The sequence below is a fragment of the Nyctereutes procyonoides genome, unplaced genomic scaffold (genome assembly GCF_905146905.1).
Source record: "Nyctereutes procyonoides isolate TBG_1078 unplaced genomic scaffold, NYPRO_anot_genome, whole genome shotgun sequence".
NCBI lineage: Eukaryota > Metazoa > Chordata > Mammalia > Carnivora > Canidae > Nyctereutes > Nyctereutes procyonoides.
The window spans coordinates 28490999-28515977 of NW_026575020.1; the positions used below are offsets into that span (position 1 = coordinate 28490999).

Consider the following 24979-nt stretch of genomic DNA (forward strand, 5'->3'; position numbering starts at 1 on the left):
TCCCACACTGGGGGTAGAGTTTACTTAAAAAACAAAAACAAACAAACCAAAAAACTCATAGACAGCATGGTTGCCAGAGGCAGGAGGTGTGTGAAGTGGTGAAGGGGGTCAAAAGGTATACATTTCCAGTTATACAATAATTAAGTCATGGAGAAGTAATGTACAGCATGGTGGCTATAGCAAATAATACTACATTGCAAATTTCAAAGTTGCTAAGAGAAACTTAAAAATTCTTATCACAAGAAAAAAATTTTGTAACTATATGATGACAGATATTAGACTTTGTGATCATTTTTAATATATACAAATATTGACTCATCAGGTTATATACCTAAAACCAATACAATGTTAATTGTAATTATATTTCAATTTTTAGAAATGAAAGTTTAGGGCAGCCCGGGTGGCTCAGCGGTTTAGAGCTGCCTTCGGCCCAGGGCGTGATCCTGGAGACCCGGGATCAAGTCCCACATGAGGCTCCCTCCATGGAACCTGCTTCTCCCTCTACCTGTCTCTGCCTCTCTTTGTCTCTCATGAATAAATAAAATCTTAAAAAAAAAAAAAAAGTTTAATAATATAATCTATAGCAAAACAGAAAGAAGATGGCTATAGTGGAATCTCAAGAGATATAATCAGAACCTAGAAGCCCTCCGAAAGAAAGAAAGAAAGAAAGAAAGAAAGAAAGAAAGAAAGAAAGAAAAGAGAAAAGAGAAAAAGGGAGGGCAGGCAGTCTGGGTGGCTCAGCGGTTTAGCACCACTTCAGCCCAGTGTGATTCTGGAGTCCCAGGATTGAGTCCCACGTCAGGCTCCCTGCGTGGAGCCTGAGTCTCCCTCTGCCTGTGTCTCTGCCCCTCTCTCTGTGTGTGACTCTCATGAATAAATAAAATCTTTAAAAAAAAAAAAAAAAAGAACCTAGAAGCCCTAAGCATACCCAGAGTTCCAGATCTTGGGTTTCCAAATACCATTCCCACTAAAAGGAATCAGAGTTCTTTAGCTGAATTGCTATTCCAGGTTTGAAGTAGGAGAAAGTATAAAATGAGCCTGGAACACTACATTGTATCAGAAAACAGGATATGCTCAAAGATGAGGAAAATCAAAGGGACATGAGCCAGTTAACTGGCTCCCACTGACCAAATGTAGCACAATTTGAATGAAGAATGCTAACAAGGGATTATAGCCCATAGAATAAAAGAAAAAAATACATGAGTCCATACTTACATAAACAAATGAGGAAGAAAGGACAACTCTTATTTACAGTAGAATAACTATCAAATGTAGAAGAAATGAAGGAGCTAGAAAATTATTTTTTAAAGATTTTATTATTTGTTTATTCATGAGATACAGAGAGAGAGAGAGAGGCAGAGGGAGAAGCAGGCTCCCCGCAGGGAGCCTAACATGGGGCTGGATCCCAGGACCCCAGGATCACCCCCTGAGCCAAAGGCAGACCCTCAACCACTGAGCCACTCAGATGTCCCAAGGAGCTAGAAAATTACATTTGGCAATACTAATAACCATTTGAATTAAGAATTATCAGTGGATGCTAAAAACAGCAGATGAATGTTCAATGAGGAACAGAATATTTACACGGTCTCAAAGTACTTCCCCACAAATTATCAATTACAAAGAAGAAAATAGTAACCCTATAATGAAGAAATTCGACGAATACCACCTTAAACAAGTAATCAAAGTTAACACCACTAATCATGGGACAAACTGACATCATATGCTTCAGTGATAGATCAAGAAGGACAAAACAGGATAAAGAAAACAAGACTTAAAAACACATGCAAGGGGATCCCTGGGTGGCACAGCGGTTTGGCGCTTGCCTTTGGCCCAGGGCGCGATCCTGGAGACCCGGGATCGAATCCCACGTCAGGCTCCCAGTGCATGGAGCCTGCTTCTCCCTCTGCCTGTGTCTCTGCCTCTCTCTCTCTCTCACTGTGTGACTATCATAAATAAATAAAAATTAAAAAAAATTAAAAAAAAAAAAACACATGCAAAATGAAATGGAATTCAAGAATGAGATAGTGGTGATAATGGCACAATACTGTCCACATAATAAAAACTAATTATACAATTTAAAAAGGTGAATTTTACAATATATGAACCATATCAAAATAAATGAAATGAACATGATGTTAAAAATAAGAGAAAAAATAGGGATGCCTGGGTGGCTCAGCGATTGAGCAGCTGCCTTTGGCTCAGGTCATGATCCTGGGGTCCTGGGATGGAGTCCCGCATCAGGCTTCCCATGGGGAGCCAGCTTCTTCTTCTGCCTATGTCTCTGCCTCTCTCTCTCTGTCTTTCTCATGAATAAATTAAAACCTCAAAAAAAAAAAAATAGAGGAAAAAATAATTGGAGCACCTGGATGGCTCAGTCAGTCATGTATCCAAACTCTTGGTTTTAGCTTAGGTCACGATCTCAGGGTCATGCAATCCAGTCCCATTTCTGACTCCATCTCCAAGTTGGGGGATAAGCCCTGCCTCTGGCTCCAGACTCAGTGGGGAGTTTGCTTGTCCCTCTCCCACCACTTCTCCCCCACCCCACTGACCATGCTCTCTCTCTCCCTCTCTTCCTTTCAAATAAATAAATCTTTTTTAAAAAGTTAAAGACGGGGATCCCTGGGTGGCGCAGCGGTTTAGCGCCTGCCTTTGGCCCAGAGCGCGATCCTGGAGACCCAGGATCAAATCCCACATCGGGCTCGCTGCATGGAGCCTGCTTCTCCCTCTGCCTATGTCTCTGCCTCTCTCTCGCTCTCTCTCTCTCTCTCTCTCTGTGACTATCATAAATAAACAAAATTAAAAAAAAAAGACTTATTAAAAAAAATAAGTCTTTAGAAAAAAAAAGTTAAAGACAGTATAATAAATACATGAGAGGCAGATAACAGAGACCCCATATATACATAATTGGTGATTCTAAATAAGAGAATCAAAGAACAGGGCAGCCCTGGTGGCTCAGCGGTTTAGTGCTGTCTGCAGTCCAGTGCGTGATCCTGGAGACCTGGGATCAAGTCCCAAGTCAGGCTCCCTGCATTAAGCCTGCTTCTCCCTCTGCCTGTGTCTCTGCCTCGCTCTCTCTCTCCTCTCTATGTATTCTCATGAATAAATAAATATCTTTAAAAAAAAAAAAGAAGGAGAACAAAGAAATTTTTCAAGATAATCCCCTCTCCCCAAAAGAAGATTCACTGAGCCCTTAGAAAAACCAATTCACGGGCAGCCTGGGTGGCTCACTGGTTTTAGCCTTTGGCCCAGGGCCTGATCCTGGAAACCCGGGATCGAGTCCCAAGTCAGGCTCCCTGCATGCAGCCTGCCTCTCTCTCTCTCTCTCTCTCTCTCTATCTCTCATGAATAAATAAAATCTTAAAAAAAAAAAAAAAACTCAATTCTTAAAAAAAAAAAAAAAGAAAAACCAATTCAGAATTAGCAATACCACCACATGTATCAGAAAAGTTACTAGAATTTAAGAGGAAAAACTCCTTTACACATGTAGGAAAAATGACCTATAGAGGGAAGAAGGGCAGCAGGGTAAAAAGATTGGCTTCAGAGGGTGCCTGGCTCAGTTGGTGGAGCATGCGACTCCCCTTGAACTCGAGGTTCTAAGTTCAAGCCCCATACTGGGTGTAGAATCACTTAAAAATAAAATCTTAAGAGATCGCCTGGGTGGCTCAGCAGTTGGGCGGCTGCCTTCAGCTCAGGTCATGATCCCGGGATCTGGGATCAAGTCCCACATCGGGCTCCCTGCAGAAGCCTGCTTCTCGTCCCTCTGCCTGTGCCTCTGCCTTTCTCTCTGTGTGTCTCATGAATGAATAAATAAAATCTTTAAAAAAATAAAAAAGTAAATAAAAAAATAAACTCGAACAGTACTACCTTGAACAGTGTAACAGTAACAGTGGTGCACCTTCACGTAACATAATTACTGTCCCACAACTTCTAAATGTTACTTTGCACTGGCATTTTGAATAAAATTATGAACATCAGAGATTGCAAACTCAAATATTTACATGGTGCTACCCAATATGCCAGTCCCTAACAAGATACAGAGCTCATGCGAGCCTGTAAATCAGCACACTGAAGAAAGTCATTCAACCACAGAAATGTCTGTTGAATCTAAATGTGTAGCACAAGGTCCTAATCTCTGTAGACAGTAACCAACTGTTTGTGGATGAGCCACCAGCTCAATACCACACTTTTAATAGCATTATGCCAGATGACACAAATGGCCATTTCAAAGGGTATAATCGCCACTAGTTCCAGGTAATTAATGTCAAGTGAGTTTGCCAGTCGTTTTGCCAGATCTCTAAAATTTTCAAAGGAAACCAACAAACCATAGTGGTTTTTTTTTTTAATTTTTTTTAAGATTTTATTTATTTATCCATGAAAGACACAGAGAAAGAGGCAGAGACAGGCAGAGGGAGAAGCAGGCTCCATGCAGGGAGCCTGTGTGGGACTCGATCCCGGAACTCCAGGATCACGCCCTGGGCCGAAGGCAGGCGCTAAACCACTGAGCCACCCAGGGATTCCCCAAACCATAGTTTTATATGAAATCGCCCTGATTCTTAAAACCTATGTGGGCAGGGATCCCTGGGTGGCGCAGCGGTTTAGTGCCTGCCTTTGGCCCAGGGCACGATCCTGGAGACCCAGGATCGAATCCCACATCGGGGTCCCTGCATGGAGCCTGCTTCTCCCTCTGCCTGTGTCTCTGCCTCTCTCTCTCTCTCTCTCTCTCTGGGACTATAATGAATAAATAAATAAAATCTTAAAAAAAAAGTTTATATAAAAAAAAAAACCTATGTGGGCAATAAAAAACTCAGGCTGACAGGCTGTACTGTAAAGTGGAATTATTTTAAGAAGGTGGGGTACTTGGCTCCCCTATTCTGTTAAAGATGAAGTATAAAAATGTTTCACTCCTGAGTTGCCTGGCTGGCTTAGCTGGTAGGGTATGTGACTCTTGATCTCAGGGTTCTAAGTGTGAGCCCCACACTAGGTATAGAGATTACTTAAAAAACAAAATCTTTAAAAAAATGTTTCACTCTCTTTGAGCACTACTTTGTTCAACTGAGTTATACGGAGTTGTGACAATGGGCATTTATTCCTTTATTCATTCAACATTTATCACGTATCAACTATGTGCTAGACATTGTGTAAAATGCTAGAGATACTGCATATGCAAATACAGACATGCTCTCTCCCTTCCTGACAATGACAGTCTGGTAGAATCACTCAAATACGTGTAAAACTGTCACTGTGATGAATGCTGTAAGATAGGTACAAGGTGCTGTGAAACCTACATAATTAGTGGGAACTACCTTAGAAAAGTCAGAAAAGGTAACCGTGCTAGTAACTGAGAGAAGAATAAAAATTAACAAAGAATTGGAGGAAAGGAACATTGCATTAACATGAGTTAAGAAGCTGGATAAAGGTGGCAATGGCAAAGATAGCAGAAAGTAAAAAGAATTAAGAGCTATTCAGGAAGGAAAATTTGCAAGATGTGGTAATGGACTTGTATGTGAAGTGAGAAAGCATGTATTCATAGAAGTTCCCTAGAGATCTGGCTTATTCAACAGGATAGACCACTAGAGACTCACTAAAATTGGGTACTCTGACAAGAGAATCATTTTCTAGGGTAAATATCACAAATCTGAGCTGAATTGTAGACATTCAAGCAGAGATACTAAGGAAGCAGAAATCTCTAGGTATAGAGGCCAGGAAATTCATCTAGGGAAACAAAGGTATGAGTTATTTGCAAACTGACAAATGAGGCCCTGGAGTGATGAGAAAGTTTAGGGGGAAAATAAAATATTAGAAGAAAAGAGAGCTCTGCACTAAGCCTTGAAGACTCCTTTAATGGTAGTATATACAATCACTACAAGGAAGCAATGCAAGGAGACACAAAGGGTAGAAGTGTAGTGCCAAGGAAGCCAAGGGAAGAGGGTATCCATGAAGAACAGTGTCATTGTAAAGTAACCTGCTTCTCAAAAGTCAAATGAAAACCAAAACTGCATTTAGTGACACAAGACCACTGGAGACCTTTTCAATTAGAAACCACCCTGCAATGAGCTGAAGATTAAGTATGGTGTGGGAAAAATGAAGATGGCAAAAACATTCTTCAAGAAGTTGAGTGGTGCAAGGGAGGAAGTGAGATGGGGCAGTGGAAATGGTAGGGTTGATGGAGAGATTTTATTAGTAATTTTTTAACTGAAGACTTTAAAAGTCAATGGAGGGCAGCCCGGGTGTTCAGCGGTTTAGCGCCACCTTCAGCCCAGGCCCTGATCCTGGAGACCCTGGAGTCCCTCTGTGTCTCTCATGAATAATAAAATCTTAAAAAAAAAAAAAAGTCAATGGAAAGTCACAAAGATCACATATTATGATTCCACTTATACGAAATGTCCAAAACATGCAAATATGTAGAGAAAGTAAGCAGATTAGTGGTTGCCAGAGGCTACAAAGAGAAGGGAAGGAGTTGGAAGTGACTGCTGAATAGTTTTCTTTTGGAGGTGACAAAAAATGTTGTGGAATTAGTGGTGATGTTTGCACAACCCTATGACATATTAAGAACTGAAATGTACATTTTAAAATAATGATTTTAGGAGCACCTGGGTGGCACAGTTGGTTGAGCATCTGACTCTTGGTTTCAGCTTGCGTCGTGGTTGTGAAACCAATCCCAACCGCATCAGGCTCTGCACCAAGTGCAGAATCTGCTTGGGTTTCTCTCTTCCTCTACCCCTCCCCACTATGTGTGTGCACTTTCTCTCTCTCAAATAAATAGGTACATCTTTAAAATAAAATGATTTTATAATATGTGAATTATATCTCAAATTTCTAAAAGTCAAAGAGAAAAAGCCAGTTGATAGAGATTAAATAATTAGAAGGGAAACTTAACTAAGGTTCCTAAGATGAGGGGAGAGTATGGGATCCACATGCCAGATCTGATTAGAAAATAGTAATAATAGTAATAGTGCAAATTATGAATAATAATTTGTTGAACAAAACCAAAAGCAGACCCATGGTCTTTTGTTGTGTTTTCCACCAACTCATACTTCTCCACAACTGATTTTTGTTTAGAGAGGGACAGAAAGAGGAGAGAGGTGGCCAGAGGGAGGGGGAGAGAGAGAGAATCTTTTTTTTTTTTAAGATTTTATTTATTTATTCATAGAGACAGAGAGAGAGAGGCAGAGACACAGGCAGAGGGAGAAGCAGGCATCATACAGAGAGCCTGATGTGGGACTCGATTCAGGGTCTCCAGGATCACGTCCTGGGCTGCAGGCGGCGCTAAACCGCTGTGCCACCAGGGTTGCCCAGAGAGAGAGAGAATCTTAAGCAGGTTCCATGTCTAGTGCAGACCCTGACACAGGGCTCAATCTTATAACCTGAGCCGAAATCAAGAGTCAGACACTTAAATGACTGAACCACCCTGGCATTCCCCCTTAAATTTTTTTTTAACTTAAATATCCCAATGGTCAAATAAGCAATTAGATCACAGTATCATACAGAAACAAAGATCCTGGGGGCACCTGGATGGCTCAATCGGTTAAGTGTCTCTTGGGCTAAAGTCATGATCTCAGGGTCCTAGGATTGAGTCCTGCATCGGGACTGTTTCTCCCTCTCCATTGCCCTCCCCCCCCCCCCCGTTGTTCTCCCCACTTGTGCACTCTGGTTCTCTCTCTCTCTTTCTGTCAAATAAATAAGTAAAATCTTTTTTTTTTAAGATTTTTATTTATCTATTCATGAGACAAGAGAAAGGAAGATGCATAGGCAAAGAGAAGCAGGCTCCCCACAGGGAGCCCGATGCAGAACTCGATCCAGAACTCTGAGATCACAACCTAAGCCGAAGGCAGACGCTCAACCGTTGAGCCACCCAGGTGCCCCAAATATGTAAAATCTTAAAAAGTAAAAAAGTCTTTGAATAAAAGCATGTGTGTACATTTTGATCACATTCTTACACACACACACACACACAAAAACCACCAAAAATCCAAAACCAAACAAAAACGATCCCATGTGTGTAAATGCATTAAAAAAGTATTGAAGGGTAAGAGCCACTTCTGGATATGCAAATGGGCGAGTGGGTGAGTAGGGCAGACACCTCCATTCTCCTCATATTTTTATCTGAATACCTGCTATATAATATCAACCTTCATAACAGAGGTTTATAACTATATGGAAAATGCTTAAAATGTCAAGGGGATTAAAAAAGTCCTATTATTTATCCATATCAAAATTACAATCACAAAAAATACTATATATGCATAAGGAAAAAGACTTAGGAACACAAAGCAATTTGATCTTCTGAAGGTGGAAGAACGGTGCCTTTTTTTCTTTTACGTATGCAACATTACTATCATAAATGTAGTTAGGAAGGATATATTTCTATAATTTTCCCATTAAGGGTTTAATGATGTCTGTATAATTTCAAAAAACAGGAACCCCCTTTCCAAAAAAGGATAACAGGCCCATGGTTTCAGGATACTTTTCCATGAAAGAAGGATGATTCTGTTGGAAACCAAACCAAGATATTTCCTACAGTGACGACAATCATCAAAAGACAGTACTGCAGCTTAAGCATTAATTACATAGCTTTGTGAAATATCTGGAGCAAGAGAAACAGCACTTTAATTAATGTTTTCTTAGGACCTTCAAAGAGAGTTGTTTATATAAACAATTCTTGTTATTAAAAAATATGCATACATTAACATTGACAGACTACAGCATACAATTTATTAATAAGGAACTATATCCTTTTTTTAAAAATAAGTAGGTTCCATGTCCAGTGTGGAGCCCAATAAGGGGCTTGAATTCATGACCCTGAAATCATGCCCTGAGCTGAGATCAAGAGTCAGATGCTTACCCACTGAACCACCCAGGCACCCCAATAAGGAACTACATTCTAATCACCAAAATGTACGAGACATCAAGCAGAGGCTAATCTAATTAAAGAAACTGAAAATAATCTATGAAGAGCTGATTCTTAGATTTTGTTAACAAAGCAGGTATTCATTATCTTACTTCGAAGAAAACACAGCTGCTAATCTGAGGGTTGGAAATCCTTTTGTAGGACAAAGTCTAGTCATCCAGCTCTACTAGTTAAATATCTAGGTCACAGTAGCACTCTGGGACATTAAAAAATCCTGAACACAGGCAAGATCTTTTTTCATTCTCATTTCTGAGATCACGGGAACTAAAATTAGCTCTCACGTGGAAATTAGCAATTTATTCCATCAAATCTTTGTTGTTTAACACAACAAGCTTCACAAAATAGCCTACTGTCAACAGGATCACATCCAATTTCCCCAGAATGACTCCTGCTCTGCTCCTGATGAATACATCACCATATTATAGATGGAGTTTGGAAGGATACATTCTGTAACCTAGGGTTAAAATAACAACCATTCTAACACAGAGACTGAACCTCATGTAACAAAAATAAAGGCTAAAGTGGCCTAACCTGGGATCCCTGGGTGGCGCAGCGGTTTGGCGCCTGCCTTTGGCCCAGGGCGCGATCCTGGAGACCCAGGATCGAATCCCACATCGGGCTCCCGGTGCATGGAGCCTGCTTCTCCCTCTGCCTATGTCTCTGCGTCTCTCTCTCTCTCTCTCTGTGACTATCATAAATAAATTAAAAAGTTTAAAAAAAATAAAAATAAAAATAAAGTGGCCTAACCTAATTTTCTGACACTGGTTTTTATTAATTAGATCTTCACTGATGAGTTAAAAATGTACAATCTTAATATATGACAAAACCCTTCAATGCTGGGTCTTTGGTTTAAAAATAAATCCATTAAGTGTCATACTCTATCCAAACTCAACTGACAGGGCTCAAATAAATTGCAGGTATCTCCATGGGGCTGGTTACTGTGAAAAAAGTACAAATTAAAACCTAGTTGCCATGGTATGATTACAACAAAGGAGTGATGGCTGCAGAGAAAAAAAAACAGGGAGGGAGATCACACAGGCAATCCTAGTCACTTTATCTATTACACCAGACACAATAGTCAGAGTACCTATTTATTTGCTAAGTGTCTATGCCACTTTACATGCATTATCACTAACCTTTATGACAAACATCCAAAGTATGTCCTTTTATCCCTCTTTTTCAGATGAGAAAATTCAGTCTCAGTAAAGTTAAGAAAATAATCTAAAACCTCTAGAGCCACTATGTGGCACCCTCAAGACTGAGGTATGAGGTCCTTAGGATGACTGACTCAGAAATGAGTCTCCTCTGTCCACACCACTCCCTGCTTAAGAATTGAGCAAATAAATGACACTTTGATCCATCTCAGGTCTACCATTTTATCTGATATTCCTTTTCCATCATTAGCTGGTTTATATTTTGGCATTCTTTTTCATACATCTCATGGAATTAAATAAAAAGCCATTATAGGGCAGCCCAGTTGGCTCAGTGGTTTAGCGCTGCCTTCAGCCCAGGGCATGATCCTGGAGACCCAGGATCGAGTCCCACATCAGGCTCCCTACATGGAGCCCGCTTCTCCCTCTGTCTGTCTGTGCCTCTCTCTCTGTGTGTCTCTCATAAATAAATAAAGTCTTTTTTTAAAAAAAAAGCCATTATAAAAATAAACATTCTACCAATGCAATCATCAACAACTCTTAACTAAATAAACTGGAAGGGACATAATGCCTAGGAGCAGCTAGATTCCTTCTAAATATGCTTCCCTGCTAACTATTAATAATCTTATACTGCAAAAAAAAATAATAATAATAATCTTATATGCTTCCATCCTTTTATTTTTTTATTTTTAAAGATTTTATTTGTTTATTCATAGACACACACAGAGGCAGAGACACAGGGAGAGGGAGAAGCAGGTTCCACGCAGGGAGCCCGATGTGGGACTTGATCCCGGGTCTCCAGGATCATACCCCAGGCTGCAGGTGGCGCCAAACCGGTGCGCCACCAGGGCTGCCCTATTGCTTCCATCCTTAAAGAAATAAGAGGAGGCTCTCTGGCCTGGGGGGCTCAGTCAGTTAAGTGTCTGCCTTCAGCTAAGGTCATGATCCCAGGGGCCTGGATCAAGCCCCACATCGGGCTCCCTGCTTAGCAGAGAATCTGCCTCTCCCTCTTTTCCCACTTGTGCTCGCTCTCACTCACTCACTCTCTCTCAAATAAATAAAATATTTTAAAAAGTTATTTTTAAAAAAGAAAAAAAGAAGAGAAGGCTCTCCTCAAGCTTGCCTCATCCTCTTCCTATCTCTTCATAAACAAGTTTGTTTTATCCTGCAAAAAATTTAAAATTACTTTTGCCTAGGAGCACCTGGGTGGCTCCGTTGGTTAAGCATCTGACTTCCGCTCAGGTCATGATCCCAGGGTCTTGGACGGACCCCAGCATCAGGCTCCATGCTCAATGGGGAGTCTGCTTGTCCCTCTGCACTTCCTCCTGCTCTTGCTCTCCCGCGTTCTCTCTCATAAATAAAATCTTTGAGGCACCTGGGTGGCTCGGTTGGTTAGATGTCTGTCTTTGGCTCAGGTCAGGATCCCACCCTGGGATGGAGCTCCATGCCAGGCTCCCTGCTCAGCATGTCCCTCCCCTTCAGTCATGCACATGTGCTTGTGCTCTCAAACAGTATTTTTAATTTCTTTCTTTCTTTCTTTCTTTCTTTCTTTCTTTCTTTCTTTCTTTCCTTTCTTTCTTTCATTTTTTAAAAGATTTTACTTATTTATGAGAGACACAGAGAGGGAGACAGAAACACAGACAGAGGGAGGAGAAGCAGGCTCCTCACAGGGAGCCTGATGCAGAACTCGATCCCCAGACCTGAGATCATGCCCTGAGCTGAAGGCAGACACTTAATGGCTGAGCCACCCAGGTGTCCCTTTTTTTCTGTTTTAAAGATATTTTATTTATTTATTTGAGAGAGAGAAAGAGATCATGAGCGGGGGAAAGGCAGAGCGAATAGACTCCCCACTGAGCAGGGAGCCCCATGCAGGACTGGAACCCAGGATCCTGGGATCATGACCTGAGCCGAAGGCAGATGCTTAGCCAAATAAGCCACCCAGGCACCCAATAAATAAAATCATAAAAAAAAAATCTTACTTTTACTTATTACAAAAGCAACATCAATGCGTTTGACCGTCACAACTCATAACCTTCTAGTTCCTTTCTATGCAGAGCAATCAGCAGACACTTCGGTTTTAGCTTGAAACAAAATTATGTTTTATAATCTACAAGTACACTCATTCTAGAGGCCCGAAGATATTCCATGGAACTGCACTGTAAGTACCTACATACTAGATATTTAGATTATTTCCAATTTTTCTTGTTATAAACAGCTGGAGGATAAATATCCTCAAACACACATTATTTAAGTATGCTATTTAGAACTTTGCAGGCTGCAGTTTTACCACCATTTTCTGTATGTCATTCGACTCCCATTTTTGCCATGGATGGGTATTTTATTTATTTATAAGATTTCATTTATTTGAGACAGAGAGCGAGTGAGCAAGTAGGAGGAGGAATGGGGCAGTCCGGGTGGTTCAGCGTCTTAGCGCTGCCTTCAGCACAGGGAGTGGAGTGATCCTAGAGACTCGGGATCGAGTCCCACATCGGGCTCCCTGCATGGAGCCTGTTTCTCCCTCTGCCTATGTCTCTGCCTCTCTGTGTCTCTCATGAATAAATAAATAAAATCTTAAAAAAAAAATGTACACACGATTTAAGAACAATGGTAGGGATGACTTAAACAAAGAGAAATACTAACTCAATCCCTCTAAGGTTTTCTCCAAAGTAAGGTGCTGAAAATAATTCCTTAGAGTATGCAAAGAAAATATTAGATCTCTTATTTAAATATATGTTTAATTTCTACTTTCAATTATGTTTTCTAATGTCTTTAATACAGTAACACAGTCAGTTGTACAAGCATTCACATATGGAACTTTCCTCAACTTTTAACTGAGTAGACAAAAAAGCTTGGAAACCATAGTTCTAGGGCATTACATCTTAACCTTTGTGTACTGGGAGACAAAGGGAGACAGATTCAGAATCTGATGAAAACTAAAGATTATCTCCCAGAAAAATGAGTATAAATATACTTATTTTTAAACTTTTATATGATTTCTAGGCTATCTTGCCCCTGAAGTTAAATCCTGCCTTAGGACCTCTATTTCTAAAGCTATAAGGAGACTGCTAGTAGGAAGAGGTCATCAAAATGCTTCAAGCCCTTGGGATGCCTAGGTGGCTCAGCAGTTTAGCGCCTGCCTTTGGCCCAGGGCATGATCCTGGAGTGCCAGAATTGAGTCCCACATCGGGCTCCCTGCATGGAGCCTGCTTCTCCCTCTGCCTGTGTCTCTGCCTCTCTCTCTCTCTCTCTCTCTTTGTGTCTCTCATGAATAAGTAAATAGAATATTTAAAAAAATAAAATGCTTCAAGCCCTGTGATACTATTACTCCTTACCTGCCCTTTTCTCCACAATCCTGCTCCTCCTCCTCCTCATAGTTGAATCACCACATCTTTCCTCAGGAAGGCTTGGAATGTCCAGCCTATAACTCCCCACAGAGTTTAAGAATGTAGTTAAAGATGTCCTTCTTAAAGGTGTAACACATAAATCAGTTATTCCCATACCATTGTCATATTTGCCATTTCCCAAAGTATTCACATTATTTTAATTTTTAAAAATCAACTTTTTAACTAAATTTAACTTTAAAAAAAAAAAAAAGTGGGATCCCTGGGTGGCGCAGCGGTTTGGCGCCTGCCTTTGGCCCGGGACGCGATCCTGGAGACCCGGGATCGAGTCCCACATCGGGCTCCCGGTGCATGGAGCCTGCTTCTCCCTCTGCCTGTGTCTCTGCCTCTCTGTCATTCTCTGTATGACTATCATGAATAAATAAATAAAATCTTTAAAAAAATAAATAAATAAAAATAAAAATAAAAATAAAAAAAAAAAGTTTATGAGAGAGTGAGAGCAAGCGCATGAGCAGGGGGGAAGAGCACATGAAGAGGGACAAGCTGACTCCTTGCTGAGCATGGAGCCCTATACGGGGCTCAATATCACAACACCAAGATCATGACTTGAGCCAAAATCAAGAATCACTTATCCAACTGAGCCACACAGGCCCCCTTAATTAAACTTAAGTTTAAATTTATTGACATCCTAAGTAATAGTATCTTTGAACTCAGTTTTGATGTCTGGTTATTATTTTCCTACCTCCATCAAAGTAAAAACATGCTTAAAATAAGGACTCTAATTTAAACTTAAAGATAGATAGATAGATAAAAAGAACTCTAGATCCTCATCAGCACCATGTTTTAGAGCCCAATCCCAATGTTTCTGCACTTACTCTGGGATTTTTATTGGTTAAGCAAAAATTTGGACATCAAGTTTTCTTAAAGCCAGAAAGAAACTTAAAAGCATTTGGTCCAATCCTCTCAACTTATAGCTTAAAAAGATGAAACAGGAGTGCCTGGGTGGCTCTGTCAGTTAAGCATCGGAGTCTTGATTTTGGCTCAGGTCATAATCTCAGAGTTGTGAGATCAAGCCCTGTGTAGGGCTCTGCACTAGGCAAGGAGCCTGCTTAAGATTCTCTCTCCCCTTCCCCCATCTGAAAAAAAAAAGAAAAAAGATGAAACCCAGATGGGTTAAGTGATTTGTCCAAGATCTGATGAGAAATTTCAGGAAACGTCTAGGATTAGCATTTAGGTATACTATCAGTCCAGTATGCTTTCCACTACCCTGTGTCCATTCAGATTACACTAGAATAATACAGTATTAAGAATTCTTTATCTATTACCTACCTCACTCTTCCACTCAGATTTATCTGAACATGCTGCTTAAAATCTGGATATTTGGATGCCAGATATGCAAAGTCAGGAGGTTTGTCCTTGTATCTATTTCTTGCATGCATTGATTTACTCAGAGCCATCTTTAAAAAGAAAAAAGGGAAAAAAGCATATTTAGTCAAAAAATACATTAATGGGAAAAAGCTGTGGTTGCCAAGTCAATAGTTAGAGCCAACATTTTTTGCCACTCAACTGAGAGAGCAGAAGTTATATTTTTTAAATGTACACTACAAATAAGCACAAGATGTTTAACATCACCCTAAGTCATTAGGGAAATGGAAATCAAAACCACGGTATCACTTCATACCCAGTAGGATGGCTATAATCAAAAGATAAGTACTGGTGAGGATATTAGGAAATCGGAGCCATCATGCATTGCAGGTGGGAATGTATACAATGGCTACGGAAAGTTTGGCAGTTCTTTAAAAGTTAAATATAGGGGAACCCTGGGTGGCGCAGCAGTTTAGCGCCTGCCTTTGGCCCAGGGCGCGATCCTGGAGCCCGGGATCAAATCCCACGTCGGGCTCCCGGGGCATGGAGCCTGCTTCTCCCTCTGCCTGTCTCTGCCTCTCTCTCTCTCTCTGTATGTGTGTGACTATCATAAATAAATAAAAATTTAAAAAAAAAAGTTAAACATAGAATTACCATATGATCTAGCAATTCCATTCCTAGGTATATGCCCAAGAGAACTGAAAGCAGGGATTCAAACAGGTATTTGCACATCAATGTTCACAGCATTATTCACAACCAAAAACTAGAAAACAACTGCAAGTGCCCATAAATGGATAAGCAAAATGTGGTACACACAATGGAATGTCCTTCAGAAAAAAAAAAAAGCAATGTCCTTCAACCGTAAGAAAGAATAAAATTCTGATATACCCTGCAATAATGGATAAATCTTAAAAATATTATGCTAAGGGAAATAAACCACATTCAAAAGGATAAATATCGTATTATCCCACTCATATGAGGTACCAAGAATAGGTGAATTCATACAGAGAGCAGAATAGAGATTACCAGGGTTTTCAGAGGAGATAGGAATGTTGAGTTATTATTTAATGGGTTTCTGTTTAGGATAGTGAAAAACTTCTGGAAATGGACAGTAGGGATGTTACACAACAGCGTGAATGTACTTAATGCCACTGAACAGCACACTTAAAAATGCTTAAAATGGTAAATTTTATGTTATGTATATTTTATCAGTTTGAAAAACATACATGACTTTTTTTCAAAAACCATGAAAACGGGATACTGTTCTTTTTTTATTATTATTATTTATTCATGAGACACACAGAGAGAGGCAGTGGGAGAAGCAGGATCCCTGCAGGGAGCTTGATGTGGCACTCGATCCCAGGACCCTGGGATCACAACCTGAGCCAAAGGCAGCACTCAACCACTGAGCCACCCATGTGCCCCAGAAACTATTCTTTTTGAAAGCATCAAAGGGTCAAAAGGCAGTAAAATCTACAGCCAAGAATAACAGAGGTTAGTTTTTACAGGGGTCTTATACAGACTGAGTATTTGGTAGCACACCATAAAGTCACTAATGTTTCAAAATATACCTTCTAGGGATGTCTGGGTGACTCAGTGGTTGAGCGCCTGCCTTCAGCCCAGGGTGTGATCCCAGGGTCCCAGGATCGAGTCCCACATCACGCTTCCTGCATGGAGCCTGCTTCTCCCTCTGCCTGTGTCTCTGCCTCTCTCTCTGTCTCTCTCATGAATAAATAAACAAAATCTATCTATCTATCTATCTATCTATCTATCTATCTATCTATCTATATCTTTTATTTTATGAATTTCAGTCTTGTCATCCCTAGGTAGCTAAAACCAAATGAAAACAATCTGGTCGGGATCCCTGGGTGGCGCAGCGGTTTGGCGCCTGCCTTTGGCCCAGGGCGCGATCCTGGAGACCCAGGATCGAATCCCACATCGGGCTCCCGGTGCATGGAGCCTGCTTCTCCCTCTGCCTGTGTCTCTGCCTCTCTCTCTCTTTCTCTCTGTGTGTAACTATCATAAATAAAAATTAAAAAAAAAAAAAATTTAAAAAAAAAAAAAAGAAAACAATCTGGTCTTCTTCCAGATTACAAAAAGGAAAAAAAAGTAAACGCGTTTATGGCAAGACCTAAAACTGGAAAAAAAGCCATTGATTGTAGTAGTTTAGTAAGTTATGCAGTTGGTAATTTAAAAAAACATCTTAATGCATGTCGCTGAGTGGTGGTTTGTGTTTTCTTTCTTGTATCATTCTCTATTTTCTGCTGTTTTTTTTTTAATAAGGCACATTCATCTAAACAGTGTTATGTAAGCCAGAATCCTAGGCATCACCTGATAGTTCTATACCTTTCATATCCCAACAAATCAACAATCATGTGGATTTTCCCTGCTAAATACCTCTCAAATCCACTTATTTTTCCCTATCTCCACCAATATCTGGATTGCTAGAATAGCCTAGATTGCTACAACAGCCTTTTTATTGGTCACCCTGAATTCACTCTTACTCTCTCAATTTCCTTTTCCCACCTTGCAATGATTATCTCCTAAATACAAATCTCATTATGTCTATGCCCACTTGCTCAAAACTATAGTTAAAATTAAAAACAAAAATCAGGGACGCCTGGGTGGCTCGTGGGTAAGCATATGCCTTTGGCTCAGGGCATGATCCTGGGATCCGGGATCGAGTCTCCCATCAAGCTTCCTGCAAGGGGCCTGCTTCTCCCTCTATGTTTCTGCTTCTCTCTCTGTCTCTCATGAATAAATAAATAAAAAAATCTTAAAAAAAAAATTATCACTTGATCATACAAAGGCCCAGCCATGACGTGTCCTTACTTATTTTTTCACCATCACTTTGAGTCACACCTCCTGTTGCTCTTCTGTCTCTCCACACTGACAAACCAGTCTTTAGTTTATTCCCTTTGTCTGTGATTTCTTTCCTCCTCTTCCTCTCATGAATTCCTACTCATCCTTACAGTTCAAGCATCTCTTCTTTAGGAAAGTTTTTCCTTCCCTAATCCCCTTAATTAAGTCACATCCCCTATTATAAAGTCTCCTAGCAATGAGCACCCTTCCTTTGTAGGCTTTATTGACATAGTAATAGATCTGCTAACACTCTATGTCAGAAAGTTTTTCTGACAGCTTTCTACAATGAAAAAGGTTTTGGACAGCCCCAGTGGCGCAGCGGTTTAGCGCCGCCTGCAACCCAGGGTGTGATCCTGGAGACCCGGGATCGAGTCCCAGGTCGGGCTTCCTGCATGGAGCCTGCTTCTCCCTCTGCCTGTGTCTCTGCCTCTCTCTCTCTCTCTCTCTGAATAAATAAATAAATAAATCTTTGAAAAAAAAGAAAAAGGTTTTAAATTTTTTAATTCAAGTATAATTAATATAGTGTTATATTAATTTCAGGTGTATGATATAACAGTTCAACAATTCTATATATTCCTCAGTGCTCATCAAGGTAAGTGTATTCTTAATCCCCTTTATTTCACCCATCCCCACCCACACACTGCCCCTCTGGCAACCACCAGTTTGTTGTCCACATTTAAGAGTCTGGGTTTTTTTTCTTTTTTGCTTGTCTCCCTTTCTGTTTGTTTTGTTTTTTAAATTCCACATGAGTAAAATCATATGGTATACGTCTTTCTTTGCTTACTTATTTCACTTTGCATTATACCCTCTAGGTCCACTATGTTGTTGCAAATGGCAAGATTTCATACTTTTTGATAGCTGAGTAATATTCCATTACACACACACACACACACACACACACACACACACACACATCCCTTTTTAAAAATATTCAATATAGGGGATCCCTGGGTGGCTCAGCGGTTTGGTGCCTGCCTTTGGTCCAGGGCGTGATCCTGGAGTCCCAGGATCGAATCCCACATCGGGGTCCCTACATGGAGCCTGCTTCTCCCTCTATCTGTGTCTCTGCCTCTCTCTCTCTCTCTCCATGTCTCTCATGAATAAATAAAATCTTTAAAAAAAGATATTTATAAAAAATTCAATAGTTAACATACAATGTACTATTAGTTTCAGGGGTAGAATTTAGTGATTCATCAGTTGCATATAACACCCAGTGCTCATTATATCCAGTGCCCTCTTTAATGCCTATGACCCAATTACCCCATCCCCCCAACCCATTTCCCCATTAGCAACCTTGTTTGTTCCCTATACTTGAGTCTCTTACTTGCCTACCTCTCTGTTTTTATCTTATTTTATTTTTCCTTTCCTTCTCCTATCTTTATCTGTCTTGTTTCTTAAATTCCATGAGTGAGGGATCCCTGGGTGGCTCGGCGGTTTAGCGCCTGCCTTTGGCCCAGGGCACAATCCTGGGGTCCCAGGATCAAGTCCCGCATCGGGCTCCCGGCTTGGAGCCTGCTCCCTCCTCCTGTGTCTCTGCCTCTCTCTCTCTCATAAATAAATAAATCTTAAAAAAAAAAAAAAAAATCCATGAGTGAAATCATACAGTATTTGTCTTTCTCTATATCTTGTTCATCAATTCTTCTACTGATAGACATTTGGGTGGCTTCCTTATCTTAGCTATTGTATACAATGCTGCCTTAAACATAGGAATGCATATATCTTTTTGAATTAGTGTTTTCATTTTCTTTAGGTAAATACCTAGTGATGGAATTACTGTAGCAGATGGTAATTCTTTTTTCAGTGTGGGGCTTGAACTCACAACCCTAAGATCAAGACCCGAGCTGAGATCAAGAATTGGGGACTTGACCAACTAAGCTACCCAGGCACCCAAAATGGTAATTCTATTTTAAATTTTTTGAGGAAGCTCTGTAGTGTTTTCCACAGTGGCTGCACCAAAATACATTCCCAACAGTGCAGGAGCATTTCTTTTCTTCCACATCCCTGCCAACACACTTGTTATCTCCTTGTGGCTTTCATTTTAATTTCTCTGATGGTCAGTGATGTTGAGCACCTTTTCATGTGTTTGTTGGCCATCTGTATGTTTTCTCAGGTCCTCTACCCATTTTCTAATTGGATTGTTTGGGGGTTTTGGTGCTGAGTATTTAAATTCTTTATATATTTTGGATACTGACCCCTTACTGGATATGTCACTTGCAAATTATCATCTTCTACATTGAAAATTTAACAACCATTTTCAAAAAAGAATTGTCTTCATCCTGGACCTTTCCAAATCATATATCCAACTGTCTACTAAACTTGCCACTTGAATGGCTCAAAACTACTTCATGCACAATGTCCAAAACTAAGTCATCTCTACCCACTCCAAACTGGTCCTTTTTTTATCATCCCTATTTCACCAAATAACACCATACCTTTCTTGTGGTGCTCAGGCCAGAAATCATTAGCACCTTCTCCACCCCATCTTCTCCATTCCAAACACACCATGTCCTGAATATTCTCTACCTTCTGATTATTTCTTGACCCTACCCATTTCTGTCACAACTCCACAACTCTACCCCAGATCATTATTTCTCTTGGATTACCATAATAGCCTGTAACTGATCTCTCTATAACCACTCTTGCCTCTGCCATCCACTTTTCACCTAACAGACAAGCATTCCCTCTCTCCCCCCATGCAAAAACTGAGGTCCTTGATAAATTCCTTCAGTGGCTTCCTAAAACTATTAGGCTGATAAAGTCCAAAATTATCAACAAGGCATACGTAATCTAGGCCTTGCATATCCCTCCAACCTCATTTGTTGCCACTATGCTCCAGACATACTTTTGTTTTCATTTTCTCTGCTGCATAATACTCTGTCCCACCATCTGTTACTCTTATTGCCTAAAAGGTTCCCTTCACCCTCCCATCATCCATTCTCCTTGTGAAGGCCCGTTAGTCCTTCAAATCACACTCTAAGCATCACTTTCTCAGGTAGGCTTTCTCTGACATCACATATCCAATCAGATGCCCACTCTGTGTGCTTTCAAAGGATTCTATGCTTTCCCTCCAAGCTCTTTTGTTTACATTAGTCTGTCCTGTCCACCACCCCACCTCCCAGGCAGCAACCATATCCATCTTATTCTTCACTGTATACTCTAGCAACTGGCATACAATAAATATTTGTTGAGTGAATGAATAATTCAGAATTTAGGGGAATTAATAGTCACCTGGAAGTTTTTCAGCATACTAATCTACCACCTTTTGCCCCTAACATTTCACAGAAACTCACTATATACAAGTTGTAATTTCCTAACATTAACATATCCTTACAGACAACCAACAAAGAGGGCAGCATAAAAGAACAAGAATCAGCCCCCATGAAAAATTTGAAAAAGGGGTGCCTGGCTGGCCCAGTCAGTGGAGCATGCAACTCTTGATCCTGGGGTTGTAAGTTCAAGTCCCACATTGGGTGTAGAGATTACTTTTAAAAATCTTTTAAAAAGAGACAGAAGTTGAAAAGGAAAATGTTTTCTTTTCTTGTGATTCTGGAAAACAATAACAAAATAAAGTATTCTAACAGTAATTTCTACAGACACTTGGTATGTTAGGGGCTCTGCAGCACATTAAGATTCTAAAGACTGCATAGATGACATCAGTGTACACACACAATACTTTGAACATATGTGGAACAAATTATAGATATGGCAGATTCAATTTATATCCTACATTAATCAACCTTTCTGGTCAGAACAGATAAAGACAGTCAGTAAAGACACTTTTTTGCTAACCAACCTCTGAATGCACGCAATGGGATCTTAGCTAAATCTATCCTATTCCTTAGAATTTAACCGAGTGTCAACTCTTACCTGGCATTAACATTCACTCCATCTCTCTGGCCTAATCTACTTTTCTCTTCCTGGCTCATTCTTATCTAGCCACATTGGTTCCCCCCCCCCTTTTTTTAAATCAAATCTGGCACACTCTTGCCTCGAGAATTTTATACTTTGTATGGACTGTTTTTCCCTCATATAGATACATACAAAGTACCCTCAACTTGTTCAGACCTTTGATAAAACCTCACCTTCTCACTGCCTTTAAAAAAAGTTTTTTTTAAAGTAAGCTCTATGCCCAATGGGGGGCTTGAACTCATGACCTCAAGATCAAGAGCAGCATGCGCTACCAGGCATGGCTAATTCCTTTTCTTAATGCAGTGAGTGAACAATTAAAAGTGAACACACTCCTCTCCCTTAAGAGTTTATGTCCTCTACACAGAACTTACTCATCTAACATTCCATATACAGCATTTACTTACTTTTAAAAATCTGCCCTGCCAGTAAGCTTCATGAGGGAAAATATTTTATCTATCTTGTTCACTGCGATATCCCAGCGCCTAAATTAGGGCCTGGGAGAGTAAGTATTTGTTAAGTACTTGACTGAAAACATGATGAAACTCTTCACCATCCCAAGCCACTGAAACGCAGCACATCATTCTTTGTAATTTGTCCTCAGCTTGACACTCAAAAAGGATCAGCCCTAGTTAGGGCTGGAGCTTTTTCTTCTGGGTTCCCCGAGTCAGACCAGAAAGCAAAAGCAGTACACTCTTGACTTCGACTTTCTTCGATCTTTGCCATCCCCATGCTGTTGTTTCCTTGTTTTCTTCTGACCCTTATCAACTACCACTTATCTTAACACAAGAGTCTAAATTCCGCTTCGAATTCTAATTTCCGCTTCTAACTTATTTCTTTTGCATAGATCTCTCCCAGTTCAACCCCAATCTCCGTTTTCTCTCCTCGCATTCCTTCACAAGGCCGACGTTTTTCCTCTGGTTCCACCACTGCCATTTCTCCACTTCCTCCCACACGCTCATCTTACCCACTCAGTCTTCTGCCTCAGTTTCGTATCTCTAAAACTCCTCAGCCCCTGGGGTCTTTCCTACTTCAACCCTAGTCTCCATTCTAGGTGCCATCTCCTCCCATCCACCGCACCACCATTACCCTTCTCCACTGCGTGCGCGCACACACACAGACCCACTCATCTAACTCATTCACTCACCCATGTGGTCTGTTTCCCTAGGCCTCAAGTCAGCACCTCACCAGCCCAGAACTCGAGAATAAGGAACGTGGCCCATACATCGGTTAAATGACCTCTCAACCCGCCCGAGAGATATTAAATGACTCACATCTAAAGTCAAAGTTTCTTCCAGGTGCTGGTCTGGAGTAGGCCCCTATAGTTCCAGTGTTAAACCACCAGCAGAACGAAGGGCCTAGAAACGCAGATGTTACGCTCCTAGCGCGCCGCCATGTTGGGCAACCACCCAGGCTCGTGATTGGACGAACCACTCTCGCGCGACCTGTAGCAGAGTCTGAAGAAAGAAAAACCATCGCGAAACCCGGAGTTAGCGAGTTAGCTCCTGACACAAGGAAGGGGCGTGGTAACAAGCCAAATCCGAACGTGAGAGCTCGTGCGTTATAATCTGGGGACTTGTTTTTTAATGTAAGAGTTTTAAAAATGAAAATGTAGCTTTCTGGGCCCCACTTCAGACTTACTAAATCACACTCTGGGGTTCGGCGGGAATATGAGGATGGTGGAAGGCGGAGGCGGGGAGCTTTAGGAATTGATGGCGGGCAGTTAGCCCCTTATTGTGCAACAGGTCCCTTTTTTCTTGTATTGTCTCTTTTAATCATCGCAAATAAACCTGTGATGTAAGAAGGAGTAGTCTCATTTACAGAGGGAAGGATTGAGGGCGGCCCGGGTGGCTCAGCGGTTTAGCGCCGCCTTTGGCTCAGGGTGTGATCCTGGCGACCTAGGATTGAGTCCCACGTTGTGCTCCCTGCATGGGGCCTGCTTCTTTCTGCTTCTCATGAATAAATAAATAAAATCTTAAAAAAAAAGAAAAAAGAAAAAAAATCTTACACCCAGGATCTTGTTCTTTGTGTTTCCTCACCAGTCTCTTGAGCTGGAAGATCTGTTAAATGCGTTTTGGTTTTCTTTTCAAATAAGTTATACTAATTTTTACTCTCTGGTAAATGGAGTGGGCGTTAGTCTCATTTCACAATTGATACTGAAAGGTAGATCACTTTGAAAAGGCATACGGCTAAGACTAGGAATAAAGTCAGCCTCTGGACCCTCACCTAGTAATTCTTTCCATTAAAGCTTGCCTGGGTCCTAGTAATGTAAAAGCTTCTGGCAAAATATTGCTATAAAACTGAGAAATAGAGGGTAATAAATGGGGACTTAAGCTGTATGCAGAACAAAGTGTACCAGTAGTCACCCAAGGAAAGGCGAAGAGGTGTTCTCATTATCTATTGTGTAATAAACCACCCTAAAATGTAAGCTTAAAACAACAGCTGTTTTATTTGCTCACTGTTCTGCAATTTGGTTTGGAATTAGCCTAACCGGGATCCTTGAGTGGCGCAGCGGTTTAGCGCCTGCCTTTGGCCCAGGGCGCGATCCTGGAGACCCGGGATCGAATCCCACGTCGGGCTCCCGGTGCATGGAGCCTGCTTCTCCCTCTGCCTGTGTCTCTGCCTCTCTCTCTCTCTCTCTCTCTCTCTCTCTCTCTCTCTCTCTGTGTGTGTGTGTGTGTGTGTGACTATCATAAATAAATAAAATTTAAAAAAAAAAAGGAATTAGCCTAACCATTCTTGTTCTGTTCTTGCTGTTGGTAGCATCAGCTGGTGGCTGGTTCAGCTGGAGTGGCTGGACCCCTCCTCTCCCTGTAATCTCAAATTCTCTCTCCAGCTCCCTGTGTAACCTTTCCATATCATTTCTCCAGCAGAGAAGCCAGACTTCTTATATGTTCACTCATGGCTCCCAAAAGGGCAAAATGTAAGCTACTAGGCCTTCTTAAGGCTTAGGTCCAGAACTGGTCCTTTCATTATTCACTTAATTCTATTTGTTAAAGGAAGCCAAAGGGTCAGCCCAGATTCAAGAGGAGGGATCTATGCCAGGACACACCACAATACTGCAAGCCATGGTTCACTGGATCTACCAATGAACAGAAAGTTTTTTGTCTTTAATTGGTAGTGACTTTGGTACTGTTTATTTTTACAGTATTTAGTGCTTGCCAGAAAGATAAAAGAGAAAATGACATTGGAGGTATGACTATAAGGTTGTAAGTAGATTATATTTTAGATGCTGGTGAATTTCTCTTATTAGCTCTAAACAGAGATCTAATTCCCCTATGGGTCAAACCAGACAGATCTTAGCTCTACAGCCAGGGAATTTTAGGCTTTATTTTTTTATTTTTTTTTAATTTTAGGCTTTAATCATGCCCCCAAACACATACTAAACCTGTGATATTGGACAATTTACTTAAACTATTCAAGCCTGGGAAACAGGATAGTAATCT

The 24979-nt window shown here is 40.8% G+C and overlaps 1 protein-coding gene across 1 annotated transcript in view; it reads right to left on the bottom strand.

Annotated features, from left to right (window-relative positions):
• METTL16 (methyltransferase 16, N6-methyladenosine) overlaps positions 1 to 22947 on the bottom strand; it is a 68902-nt gene extending 45955 nt beyond the window's left edge. The window contains exons 1-2 of the mRNA XM_055325059.1: positions 22808 to 22947; positions 14730 to 14857 (exon numbers count right to left, since the gene is read on the bottom strand). Coding sequence (XP_055181034.1) covers positions 14730 to 14857 — 128 coding nt within the window. The 5' untranslated portion in view covers positions 22808 to 22947. The remainder of the gene's footprint in view (positions 1 to 14729; positions 14858 to 22807) is intronic.
• Positions 22948 to 24979: the final 2032 nt, after the last annotated feature.